The following is a 13,307-nucleotide window of genomic DNA, read 5'->3' as shown; positions in this document are numbered from 1 at the left end:
CAGTTTGTTGGGGGTTTGTAGCTTGTATTAAGCAGTCCACATTTGTTATTTAAAACCCCAGTTGGTGCTTGGTTGAGCTATATTTGCTTGCTGGGACAGTGCTTCTTTCTACCACAGCGAGGTTTTGCAACTAAGCCTACTGTGGGGGGAGGGGACTCCTGGCACAGTTTCACAGTTTTTCCTTCAGATTTTATGCTGTGATCTCAGGCATTCCTCCCAATCCAGGTTGGTGTATGATGTGTGGACAGTCACGGTTTTACCCCAGCAGTTATTCCAAATTATTTACTAGTGGCTCCTGGTTGTTCATTAGTTGTTCCGTGGGACTAACTAAATGCCACCCCTCTCTGCCACCATCTTGCCCCGTCTACAATATTCTTTTAAAATAAAGCAGAAGATTTTATAATATATACTTGATACTTTGTTGTGGATTTTTTAGAAAGTACTGGTTACAATTTGAGAGTAGCTATAAAATGTCTTTTTATATGTCTCATTGAATAATTGTGGAACTCTATTTTCAGATGATTTGAAAGGAGAACTAGATGAATATATCCAAAAATATCTCCCTGGAAAAACTAAAGTAATAAGAAATATGAAGCGTGAGGGATTGATTCGAGGAAGAATGATTGGAGCAGCACACGCCACAGGTATAACTTCCATATGGCTTTTCTCTGCAGGTATTGAATGTCATGGGCTCTTTCCTTGGAGCCTTTTCTGATTCTGCATAGATAGGAAAAGTGATGTTTGGAAGCAGGCATTGCTAGTGAAAGAGATGAGATTTGTTTGGTTTGGGAAAGGCCTTTTGCCCCAAGCCACAGATTAAACTCTAGAAACCTTCCTGATTTATTTTAACCATGGCCCTATTGTTAATTATGGTCCCTCAGATATGTTTTATATCTTACTTTCTTATATAGGTGGAAAAGTCTAAGCCAAAATGTAATTGAACTTCTGTGATTTTTTAAATACAAAACTTAAGATATATGTGCCCAAACTGTTTGATTTGAATTATGCCAGTGTTTCATAATTTCTAATCAAATAAAGACTTACTGAATTGGCCATGTTGAGTTCAGAACACAGTAGAGAAATTGTGGGGTATTTTCAGGATTATGCCCATTTGAAACATTCTACTGTTATAATTATTTGTATTACCCTTGTGAGTTTATTTTTTAGATAAGAGTAGTTATTTAACTTTTTCTTTATAATCTGTTGGCCCTTGTTCAAATATTATAGTTTAGAATTTGTCAGAAGTGAACCAGTTTTGGGAATTCATTGTTTGAAGTTCAATTGATATCAGGTGTAATCTTACTTCATTTAGTTAAATTGGCTTTAATTGGAGTAACACTTTTGGAATTAAGAAATGCTATGAGTACATTTCCTTCTCAAAGCAACCCTGATTGAATTCATTTCACATTGAATAATGTATAACCTGAACATTTTGCCTTTCTGTATTAAATGACAGCTGGTGAGCTGTAGGCTATTTTACATCCTCATTAAGGCAGTTTGCAAACACTAAACCACATGACTAATTTACAGTCATTATTGAAAGTTTTCTTGCCTAAGATATTTCTGTTATTATTAATTGTAATAGGATGCATCTGGTTCTTTAAGTAAGTTGTGCTAAAATCTGTATCAATACATTTCCTCTGTAAACCTTTATTATAATAATAATAATGCTATCTGATGATCAGATTCTAAGTTTCTCAACTGCGCAGAATAACCATGAAGTTACCAAAGAGATTTGGAGTTATCATAGAAATTCTCCTTTCTATTCATGTTTGTCAAGATGAGTTAAAAATGCAGTCTAAAATTTTTATGGTTATATTTTGCTAGCTAGAAGAAAGTTGTGTCCTATTGGCTGAGAGCCACTAAAGTGAAGAAGGTTGGGAGAATTAGAAAGGAAAGGTGAAAAGTGGGAGAGGAATAATTGAGAATGAAGCAGTTAAGTTGTGACATTCAGGAAACAATGGTGACTTCAAGGAAGAAGAGAGAAGCATCACCAGTGAACAACACTGTAGAGTCTTTCAGGCTATAGATCAAAAGTATAAATATGTACTAAATTTAGAAATATTTTGTATAAAATATTTGTAATAAAAATATCTACACACGTCTGGTTACTGCCATTTTACAAAAATGTCTTCAATCACTCGATGCCTGATTATCCCAAAGAACTAAATTGTTACTGTGAGACTTTGAATCTCTTTACTGAAGAGAATCATATTTGTCTCTAAATTTTTTAAGAGTTGTGCATATTATTTGTATATGTTTTTTAATTATAGCAGTGTACTTCAGGCAGAGTTCTTGAGTAAAGAACATCCTTTGTTTATGATTGACAGTACAGTAATTGTTTAATATTGTTTGGAGCCATAAGTGTAGTTACATTTTATGCTATGCTAATGAATCATTCATTTGAATTGGTAGCACTACCTAAATTGAGTGTTCTTTAAGCTCCACTGGGTCTCTCTTGTTTTGTCTCCTCAGGAGAAGTTCTTGTATTCCTAGATAGCCACTGTGAAGTGAATGAAATGTGGTTACAGCCCTTGCTGGCCGTGATCCAGGAAGACCGTAAAACTGTGGTGTGCCCGGTGATTGATATCATCAGTGCTGATACGCTCACGTACAGCTCATCTCCTATTGTACGAGGAGGATTCAACTGGGGACTTCACTTTAAATGGGATCTTGTTCCTCTTCCTGAGTTAGAAGGACCAGAAGGAGCAACTGCACCAATAAAGTAAGAATTCTCCTTTATGTTTGAAAAATTCCCAGTAGCACTTTTGTTAAAAAGAAAAATTAAAAATAATTTAAAGATAATTCCTTCCTCTATAAAGGAGCAAAAATGTTGGCTTTATCCATTAAAAATTCTTGAGTGCTTACTGAATTTTAGACTTGCACTCTGCTAAGTCTAAGTAAAGATTTATGAATAAGAAATTGTCCATGCCCTCAAGGATTTTATAGCTTGTGAGAAAGGCAGACATATAAACTGAGCAGTATCCAGTGATAAATGTTGCATGGGAAATTGTGGTAGTATCCTACTTGCTGTGTTTTTTTTTACACCAAATACCATGGCTTATTGCATTGGGTCATTAATTTGTCTTCATTTCTTTTCTAGTCTGTATAACCCTGTGAAGAAAATTGAATAAATAAATCCTTTTATATAATCAGGATTTTTAGGTTGGATTCCTACTGATGCAGTTACAAAGTCATAGTTTATAATTTTTTTAATAATTTTTTTATTGTCAAATATAACATATATACATAGAATTGATAACTTACCAAGTCCAATTTAACAAGTAGCTAGAGAGGAAATTTCAAAAAATATTATAGGCTGCATTTCCACACTTCAGTTATTTCCTTATTATGAAATATAACATATATACAAAAAGCAATATCTTTCAAAGTATGATTTAACAAGTAGGTATATAGAAAATTTCCAAATTGTTATGAGTTATAGTACCATAGTTTCAGTTATTTACTTATTGTGAAATATAACATATATACAAAAAGATACAGCTTACAAATTACAATTTAACAATTAGCTATAGAACAAGTTTCAAAGGATGCTATGTGTTACAGTTCCACCGTTTCACTTCTTTCCTTCTAGCTATTCTAGTACCTTAGCAAGAAAAAGAAAATTATATAAAGGTTGAGTATTCATCATCCTTTGTTAAATTCCATTTTATCTGTTGCTACCCCTTCCTCTAATCACTTTTCCGCTCTTCAGGGATGTCTAGGCAGTGACCACCCTAACCTGTTCATGATGAAAAGGGGTTTCAACTTTATGAGCAAAGGGGACACCTACATATGCCAAATGGCCACAGTGTGATAAGCCCAAGTCAACAGTAGTCCTGAAAAACTAAAAGAATACCCAGATTCCTATCTGGGACTCTAAAATTTTCACTAAGTTTATTTTTCAGAGACTTAAATCCTTCAGAGGGCTCCTATGCCAGCTAAGTCCCAAAACCCAGAGGCAATAGCTCTTCAGCAACATCAACTAGATTTTACATTGTTCAGTTAGTTTACAGAAGTGGTAGCATACAATATTTCTCCTTTTATGTCTGAGTTATTTCACTCAGAATTATTTCTTCAAGGTTCATCCATGTTGCCATATCTTTCAGGACCTTGTTGCTTCTTACTGCTGCATAGTATTCCATTACGTGTATATACCACATTTTGTTTATCCACTCATCTGTTGAAGGACACTTGGATTGTTTCAGTCTGTTAGCAGTTGTGAACAGTGCCACTATGAACATCGGTGTACAAGTGTCTGTCCGTGTCACGGCTTTCAGATCCTCTGTGTATATACTGAGAAGTGAAATTGCTGGATTGTAGGGTAACTCAATATCTAGCTTTCCGAGTAACTGCCAAACTGTCTTCCAGAGTGGCTGTACCATTATACACTCCCACGACCAATGAATAAGAGTTCCAATTTCTCCACATTCTCTGCAGCATTGTCTTGTTTTTTGGATGGCAGCCATTCTTATTGGTGTGAGATGATGTCTCATTGTAGCCTTGATTTGCATCTCCCTAATAGCTAGTGAAACTGAACACATTTTCATGTTTTTTAGTAATTTGTATTTCCTCTTTGAAGAAATGGCTTTTCATATCTTTTGCACATTTTATAATTGGGCTGTTTGTACTAGTGTTGTTGAGTTGTAGGATTTCTTTATAGATGCAAGATATCAGTCTCACATATACATGGTTTTCAAATGTTTTCTCTCATTGCATTGGCTGCGTCTTCACCTTTTTGACAAATTCCTTTGAGGTACAGAAGCTTTTGATTTTGAGGAGTTCCCCTTTATCTTTTTTTTTCTTTCTTTGCTTGTGCTTTGGGTGTAAGGTCTAAGAAACGACCTCCTAATCCAAGGTCTTGAAGATGTTTCCCTACATTATCTTCTAGGAGTTTTATGGTACTGTCTCTTATATTCAGGTCATTGATCCACTTGAGTTAGTTTTTGTATAGGGTGTAAAGTAGGGGTGTTCTTTCATTCTTTTGGATATGGCTGTCCGTTTCGCCCAGCCCCATTTGTTGAAGAGACAGACTGTTCTGTCCCAGTTCAGTGGTTTTGGGGGCCTTATCAAAAATCAGTTGACTGTGTATCTGGAGGGCTGTTTCTGATCTCTCAATTTGATTCCACTGATCAGTATGTCTGTCTTTGACCACTGTAGCTTTATAATAGGCTTCGAAGTCCGGAAGAGTAAGTCCTCCCACTTCATTCTTCTTTTTTAGGCTGCTTTTGGCCATTCAAGGCTCTTTTCCCTTCTAAATAAATTTGATAACTAGCTTTTCCAAGTCTGCAAAGTAGGTTGTTGGAATTTTGATTGGAATTGTGTTCAATCTGTAGATGAGTTTGGGTAGAATTGACATCTTAATAACGTTTAGTCTTCCTATCCAGGAGCATGGAATATTTTCCTACCTATTTAGGCCCTTTTTTATTTCTTTTAGTAAAATTTTGTAGAATTCTGTGTAGAGGTCTTTTATATCTTTGATTAAGTTTATTCCTAGGTACCTGATTTTTTTTGTTACTATTGTGAATGGAAATTTTTTTTTTTTTTTGGTTGCCTCTTCAGTTAGGTCATTACCAGTTTATAAGAACATTACCGACTTATTTGCATTAATCTTGTGTCCCACCACTCTGCTGAATTTGTTTATTAGCTCAAGTAACTTTTTGGATGAATTCTCAGGATTTTTGAAATATAAGATCATATCATCTGCAAATAGTCATAGTTTTACTTCTCCCTTTCCAATTTGGATACTTCTTATACCTTTGTCTTGGTTAATTGTTCTGGCTAGAACTTTTAGCCCAATGTTGAATAATAGAGGTGACAGTGGGCATCTTTGTCTTGTTCCCAATCTTAGGGGGAAGGCTTTCAGCCTCTCACCGTTGAGTATTACGCTGGCTGTGTGTTTTCATATATGCCCTTTATCATATTGAGGAAGGTTCCTTCAGTTCCTATCTTTTGAAGTTTTGTTTAGGAGTATGTTATTTAACCTCCAGGTATTTGTGAATTTTCTAAGTCTCTGATGGTTATTGACTTCTAATTGTATTCCACTGTGGTCAGAGAATGTACTTTGAATAATTTCAATTTTTTTAAGTTTATTGCAGCTTGTTTTATGCTCCAGCATAGGATCTATTCTGGAGAAAGTTCCATGAGCACTAAAGAAGAATGTGTATCCTGGTGATTTGGGATACAATTCAATTCATTTATCAGATTTTTTAAGTTTTCAGTTTCCCTATTAGTCTTCTGTCAGGTTGATCTATCTATAGGAGAGAGTGATGTGTTGAAGTCTCCCACAATTATTGTGGAAACATCAGTTGTTTCCTTTAGTTTTGCCAGTGTTTGTCTCATGTATTTTGTGGCACCTTGATTGGGTGCATAAACATTTATGATTGTTATTTCTTCTTGTCGAATTGCCCCTTTTATTAGTGTGCAGTGGCCTTCTTTGTCTCTCATAACATCCTTGCATTTAAAGTCTATTTTATCTGAGATTAATTTTGCTACTCTTGCTTTCTTTTGGCTTTCTTTCTCTCCCTGTGTCTAAGATGAGACTCTTGTATGCAACATATCGATGGTTCATATTTTTTGATCCATTCTGCCAATCTGTATCTTTTAATTGGGAAGTTTAATCCATTGACATTCAATGTTATTACTGTGAAGGCATTTCTTGAATCAGCCATCCTATCCTTTGGTTTATGTTTGTCAGATATATTTTTTTCCCTGTCTCTCTTAATGTCCTTTAACATACTCATACTGAGTCTCTTTAGTACTGAACCTTTCTCCATCTCTTTCTCTCCTTTCTTTGTTTCTCTGTCAGTAGGGCTCTCTTTAGTATCTCCAGTAGGGCAGGTCTCTTGTTAGCAAATTCTCTCAGCATTTGTTTGTCTGTGAAAAATTTAAGCTCTCCCTCAAATTTGAAGGAGAGCTTTGCTGGATAAAGAATTCTGGGTTGGCAATTTTTCTCTCTTAGAATTTTAAATATGTTATGCCACTTCCTTCTCACCTCCATGGTGGTGCTGAGTAGTCACTACTTAGTCTAATGTTGTTTCCTTTGTAAGTGGTGAATTGCTTTTCTCTTGCTGCATCTAGAACTTGCTCCTTCTCTTCAGTATTTGACAATCTGATCAGAATATGTCTCGGAGTGGGTTTATTTGGATTTATTCTATTTGGAGTTCGCTGGGCATTTATGATTTGTGTATTTATGGTGTTTAGAAGATTTGGGAAGTTCTCCCCAACAATTTCTTTGAATATTCTTCCTAGACCTTTACCCTTCTCTTCCCCTTCTGGAACATCAGTAACTCTTATATTTGGACTTTTTATATTATCTGTCATATCCCTGAGGTCCATTTCGATTTTTTCGATTTTTCCCCATTCTTTCTTTCGTTCTTTCATTTTCTGTTCTGTTGTCCTTGAGATCACTGATTTGCTGTTCAGCTTCCTCTAGTCTTGTACTATAAGCATTCAGAATCTTAATTTGGTCGACAGTTTCTTTTATTTCCATGAGATTGTCTATTTTTTTTTTATTTACTCTTGCAGTTTTTTCTTTATGCTCTTCTAGTGTCTTCTTCATGTCCTTTATATCCTGTGCCATGCCCTCGTTGTTTGTCTTTAGTTCTTTGATTAATTGCTCCAAGTACTGTGTCTCCTGTGATCTTTTGATTTGTGTGTTTGGGTTTGGGTTATCCATATCATCGGGTTTTTTCATATGCTTTAAAATTTCCTGTTGCTTTTGGCCTCTTGGCATTTGCTTAACTTGTTAGGGTTCTTTTAGGATATGAAGACTGACTCAAGCACTTATTTCTAATTTGTGATATATACAGCTTCGTGGCATACACTTTCTCTTAGTAACCAGCAGTTGGCGTCTGCGAGCCACCTGTTCCCCTCAAGACAGTTCTCCCCAACTTTGTCTTTGTGGTGAGTGGGGGTGTGAGTCTTGTGGGAGTCCAATTTGTGCACCAAGTTTGCGTTTGTAGTTGGTGCTGCCTGCCCTGAATGTGGGGCATGTGTCTGAGTGGTTAGGGAGGGAGAGCAGCTTTAATAATCAGATCTCCCAGGTGTTCCTGGAGATTTAAAGCTGTTGAAATAGTCTAATCCTTCAGTTCCCCTCCTGGCACAGAGAAGTCCACTGGCTCTTTAAGTTTAGTCATCACTAAAAGCCTCTTTCTGCTTGTTGGGGGTTTGTAGCTTGTATTGGCCAGTCCATGTTTGTTAATTAAAACCCCAGTTGGAGCTGGACCGAGGTATATTCGCTTGTTCAGAGAGTGCTGCTCTCTATCACAGTGAGGTTTTGCAGTTTGGGCTGCCGTGGGGGAAGGCCTCTTGGCGTGGGTCCGTGGTCTTTACTTACAGATTTTATGCTGTGATCTCAGGGGTTCCTCCCAGTCAGGGTTGTTGTATGATGTGAGGACAGTCACATTTGTCCCCCAGCAGTTATTCCAGATTATTTACTAGCTGTTCCTGGTTGTTTATTAGTTGTTCCAGGGGGACGGACTAGCTTCTACTCATCTCTATGCCGCCATCTTTTTTCTCTAGGATATTTTAAAGTTGAGCCACATTGTCTTTTATTTCCACAAGGTCTGCTGTTTTTTTAAATTCCTCTTTCAAATTCTTATGTTCTTTTAGAGTCTTCTTGAGTTCCTTTATGTCTTTAGTCAACTCATTGAAGTTGTCTTGGAGATTTGTTTGTACTTCTTTAATTAATTGTCCCGAATGCTGTGTCTCTTGTGGCTTTTTCATTTGTTCCTTTGGCTTGTCCATATCTTCTGGATCCTTGAAGTGCTTTGTAATTTCCTGTTGGCTTTGAGGCATTTGCTTATCTTGATAGGGTTATTTTGGGAAGTGCAGAATTATTTGTGCATTTGTATATAATTTGGTTTGCTGGAGTGCAGTTTCTGAATCTGACTGGCAGGTGGCACTCTTGAGGCACAGCTTACTGTAGTGCCGGTTCCCTCATTTACCTGCAGATGGCGCTCTTGAGGTACAGCTTGCTGGAGTGCTGTTTACCTAACCTGAACTTCTCAAATGCAGTCTTCCCTGAACTTCAAGTAGGTCTTCCCTGAACTTCTCAAATGTGGTCGGCAATGTCTAAACCAGGAGGAGAATCAGTCAGGGTTCTGGATCTCCCTGTGCTCTGGGGAATGCTGTCCTGGGCTGCAGATGTGGGCCTTGAGCAGGTGGGCAGGGAGTCCAATCAAGGGCACCCTGCAGCTGGCATGTGGGCCCTGCCTGCCGGTTCTCTGCCTGCCTTGCGCCCTTGAGTCTCTGGGTGTGGGAGGTGCTCCCAATCGCCAATATGGCGCCTCTCCTTTCTTGGGTTCTCATAGTTGTACCCGCAGACTTCTGTTGGGGGAGAGCAAGCGCTACCCGCTGGGTTCCCTCATGGGAGGTCCCCGCTGTCTTACTGTTGAGGGTCACCCCCCCAGCCAACTGTCACAGTAGGTGCATGGGAGTGGAGAGCTGCTGCTCATGCCCCTGCCCGGCAGCGGTTTTGCTGCTGCCAGCCCGGCAAACTCACCACGTCCTTCCAGTCGCCATCTCTCCTCCTTTTTTTGTTGGTGTCCCCTTCACGTACTTTGGGGGACCCTCTATGGCCAGTTATGCCCCGAAACTGTGGTCCCTGGTGTCCTCCGGCCCTTTTCTAGTTACTTTCACTGAGGGGAGAAACCTGTTCCACCTCACCTACTTTGTCATCTTTCTCTGTGAGTTTTTTTCAGTTTTCATCCATGTTCCTTTTTCTTTAATATTGCAAGTCTGCTCTTACGTTATTTCTCCTGTCTTATTTTGTTTCTTAAATTTCATAAATAAATTTCAGAGGTCTGTATATATTTCTTCTCCTTTTTAAAGTTCTTGGACTTACTCTGTTTTTTCTATACTTTTATTATAAAAAGTAACATGCATAAAAAGTATATACAAAAAATATACATATGGGTTATATGTGAATGCCTGTTTAACTAGCAACTATGTCAAGAAACAGCACCCAGAAGTCTCCCAAAGGTCCCTTTCTGATCATAACTCCTGCCCTTGTCCCCAGAGGTATTCATTAGCTGGCTCTGGGAAATCATTTCCTTGTTTTCTATATGTTTATATTATTTTGTCTTGCTTCTTTTATGCAACATTTTAAAAAAATTCTTCCATGTTGCAGTCTATAGCTGTAGTTGATTCATTTTCATTGCTGTATAATACTCTGTTGCGTGAATATATAGTAAATTACTTATCTGTTTACTGTTGGTGGAGCATTTGGGTTGTTTCTAATTTTTTATTTTATATTAAGAATTATTTAATGTTACAAACAGTGCTGTTGTGAAAATTCGTATTCATGGGTTCTGGTTTATAGGAGTGAAATTACTGGATCGTGCGGTATACCTTTCTTCAACTTTAGTAGGCAGTGCCAAAGTTTTTCCCCAACAGATATTTAGAATGTCTTTGACTCCTCAGCTGGCCTTTTGGTACTTGTTAACTTCCTTTCATCTGAACTAGACCTGGAGGGGAGGCTGATAGAGCCTTTGGCCTAGTTACTGGTGCCTGAAGTGATCTATGAGCAGGAGTGGAGTTGTCTTCTGCCCCGTTAGGCTTTATGTTAGAGACTGTTCCAGTTCTTCATTGTGCTAGTGAAGTCCATGAAAAAGAAGAAGCATAAAGCTTTCAGTTGTTTTTCTGGCTTCACATGCTTGCAGCTCCTTTTCTCATGTTCCCATACCTGGGGATTCAGTGCGTATCACTGCCCATCTTTCTTTTCCCTGGCTTTGGGGTTAGGTGATAAACACATCGAACAAGATAGCAGAGTCACATTTGGTGACTGTTCATCTGTGTGTCATCACAACAACCTCACATCCTATAACTATAGGCAGGTAACTCAATTTTATCTCCTTTTTTTTCCTTTTATCTCCAATTTTTCAATTTCCTTTTGATCTGTGTTGTTCTGACAAGGTGTATGTAGTCCAATAAAGTATTTTTTTCAATTTCCATTGACAATGCAAAAAGAAAGTACCCCGGGCTTTGTTACATGTATTTCAGTTTTTAGTTTTTAGTACTATTGCCAGTTTTTACCTTTTTCGTCTTCATGAATATTTTTCATTATTTAAATTTTTAATAAAAAACATATTCAGTAACAAATCAAATAGTATAAAAGAATTTATGATGAAAAGTGGCCATCTTCCACATCTTTTGTCTTATTTTTGGACTTCTGCTTGTTACTTCTGTAACTCTAGATACTAATCATGTTCCTCTATTTCGGATAACCAACTTTAGACTGTATGTGAAAAATGTAGATTTAGTTCATTGACACGACTCGCCTTTCACTCATTACTGCCTAGCATTGTATTATGATTGTTTTTAATTATTGTATTGGTTACTTTTGGTACTTTAAATAAATGTTTCTTGTTCTGCAAACTTTTTTTAAAAATTCAGTTTTATTGAGATACATTCAGATACCCTACAGTCATCCACAGTGTATAGTTTTTCACAGTACCGTCATATAGTTGTGCATTTATCACCAAAATCAACATTTGAATATTTTCATTACTCTAAAAAAAAAAAGAATTAAAATAACAGGTGAAGAAAACCCAAAACATTCCCCCCTCCCTCTATTATTCATTTAATTTTTGTTCCCATTTTTCTACCCATCTTTCTATATACTGAATAAAGAGAGTGTGAGCCACAAGGTTTTGACAATCACACAGTCACATCATGTAAGCTACATAGTTATGAAGTAGTCTTCAGAAATCAAGGCTGTGAACCTAAGATGGCAGCTAGGTGAGACAGGGCAAAAAAACACCTCTGTGAAAAATACTAGATAAAAACCAGAAAGTGACCCAGAACACCACTGTCAGCGATGCACCAGCCAGACAAGTTCTGCTAAATCCACAGGGAACGTGTGTTTTGTGAAACCAGGAGCCTGCATTCTGAAACGAGTGAGCAAGTCGGCTGAAAGTCCCGCGGCCACGCTGCGGTGTGGGGAAATGGTGGGCTGGCGTTTGGAGACGGACTAGTTCTTTAAAAATAATAAAAGCCTGGGAGTGACTGCAGATACAGTGGGGAGAGCCGCGCAGTGAAGCACGGTGGGAGCAGGCTGGGCTATAATGCCTCGGTGTCTGGCGTGGACGATACCCCTTCCCACACCCGCTGATGATTGTCTTGAGACCAGAAGAGCAGAGGGGAGCCAAAAGGAGAAAAAAAACCCTATTCCTTGCAGCCATCTCCCCAGTTGGAGGGGAATGCTCCTGCCCGGGGCCAGACCCACAGCCCAGAGCCATGCCAAGAAACCCAGTGTGACGGGGAATCTTTCCCACAGCACTACACACAAGCCACAATATCAGCCGTGGACAGTGGCCTTTAATACACCCATGGCTGATTGTCCCGGAGCTGGGAGGGCGGAGCTGTGCAAAAGAGGAAGTTAATGTGTCCCATTCAACTGTCTTTCAAGCAGGCTGGGAACGCCCCTGCACAGCCCAGCAACCCAGGGCTTCCCTGGCAGGCTGGTGCGCACTAGTGATGTGGCATGGCCCTCCCTCCCTCAGCAGAGGTCCTGGAAGAGCACAGCTGGGAAGGGGGAACCACTCGGAAATCCCAGGGACCCTACACAAATACCAACAACTTGTGGATCAACGGCAGAGACAATCGGTGGAAAGACTGAAATGAAGGCTTAGGCTCCTGCAACAGCCTTAAATTCTCCAGGAACACCTGGGAGGTTTGATTATTAAAGCTGCCCTGCCTGCCTAATCATCCAGACACATGCCCCACATTCAGGGCGGACAGCACCAGCAACACACCCAAACTTGGTGCACCAATTGGACCCCACAAGAATCAGACCCCCACACACCACAAAGACAAAGTGGGGGAAAACTGACTTGAGGGGAATAGGTGACTCATGGATGCCATCTGCTGGTTAGTTAGAGAAAGTGTATGCCACCAAGCTGCAGTTCTGACAAATTACGGGTCAAGTAAAGCAAATGCCAAGAGGCCAAAAACAACAGAAAGTCTTAAAGCATATGATAAAACCAGACGATACGGAGAACCCAAACCAAAACACCCAAATCAAAAGATCAGAAGACACACAGTACTTGGCACAATTAATCAAAGAATTACAGACAGGCAACAAGAGCATGGCTCAGGATATAAAGGACATGAAGAAGAGCATGGCACAGGATATAAAGGACATAAAGAAGATCCTAGAAGAGCATAAAGAAGAAATTGCAAGAGTAAATAAAAAAAAACAGAAGATCCTATGGAAATAAAAGAAACTGTTGGCCAAATTAAAAAAACTCTGGATACTCATAATACAAGATCAGAGGAAGTTGATCAACAACTCAGCCTCCTCG

The 13,307-nt window shown here is 38.7% G+C and overlaps 1 protein-coding gene across 3 annotated transcripts in view; it reads left to right on the top strand.

Moving 5' to 3' along the window:
* Window positions 1-13,307, top strand: part of LOC119533888 (polypeptide N-acetylgalactosaminyltransferase 11) — a 112,111-nt gene that overhangs the window by 81,867 nt on the left and 16,937 nt on the right. For all 3 annotated transcript variants that reach the window (XM_037835769.1, XM_037835767.1, XM_037835768.1), the window contains exons 5-6: window positions 519-644; window positions 2,476-2,725. In XM_037835769.1, coding sequence (XP_037691697.1) covers window positions 519-644; window positions 2,476-2,725 — 376 coding nt within the window. The remainder of the gene's footprint in view (window positions 1-518; window positions 645-2,475; window positions 2,726-13,307) is intronic.

This window comes from Choloepus didactylus, chromosome 5, assembly GCF_015220235.1.
Source record: "Choloepus didactylus isolate mChoDid1 chromosome 5, mChoDid1.pri, whole genome shotgun sequence".
Classification (NCBI taxonomy): Eukaryota; Metazoa; Chordata; class Mammalia; order Pilosa; family Megalonychidae; genus Choloepus; species Choloepus didactylus.
Note: the sequence above shows the minus strand (reverse complement) of the source record. Positions and strands in the feature narration are given on the sequence as shown.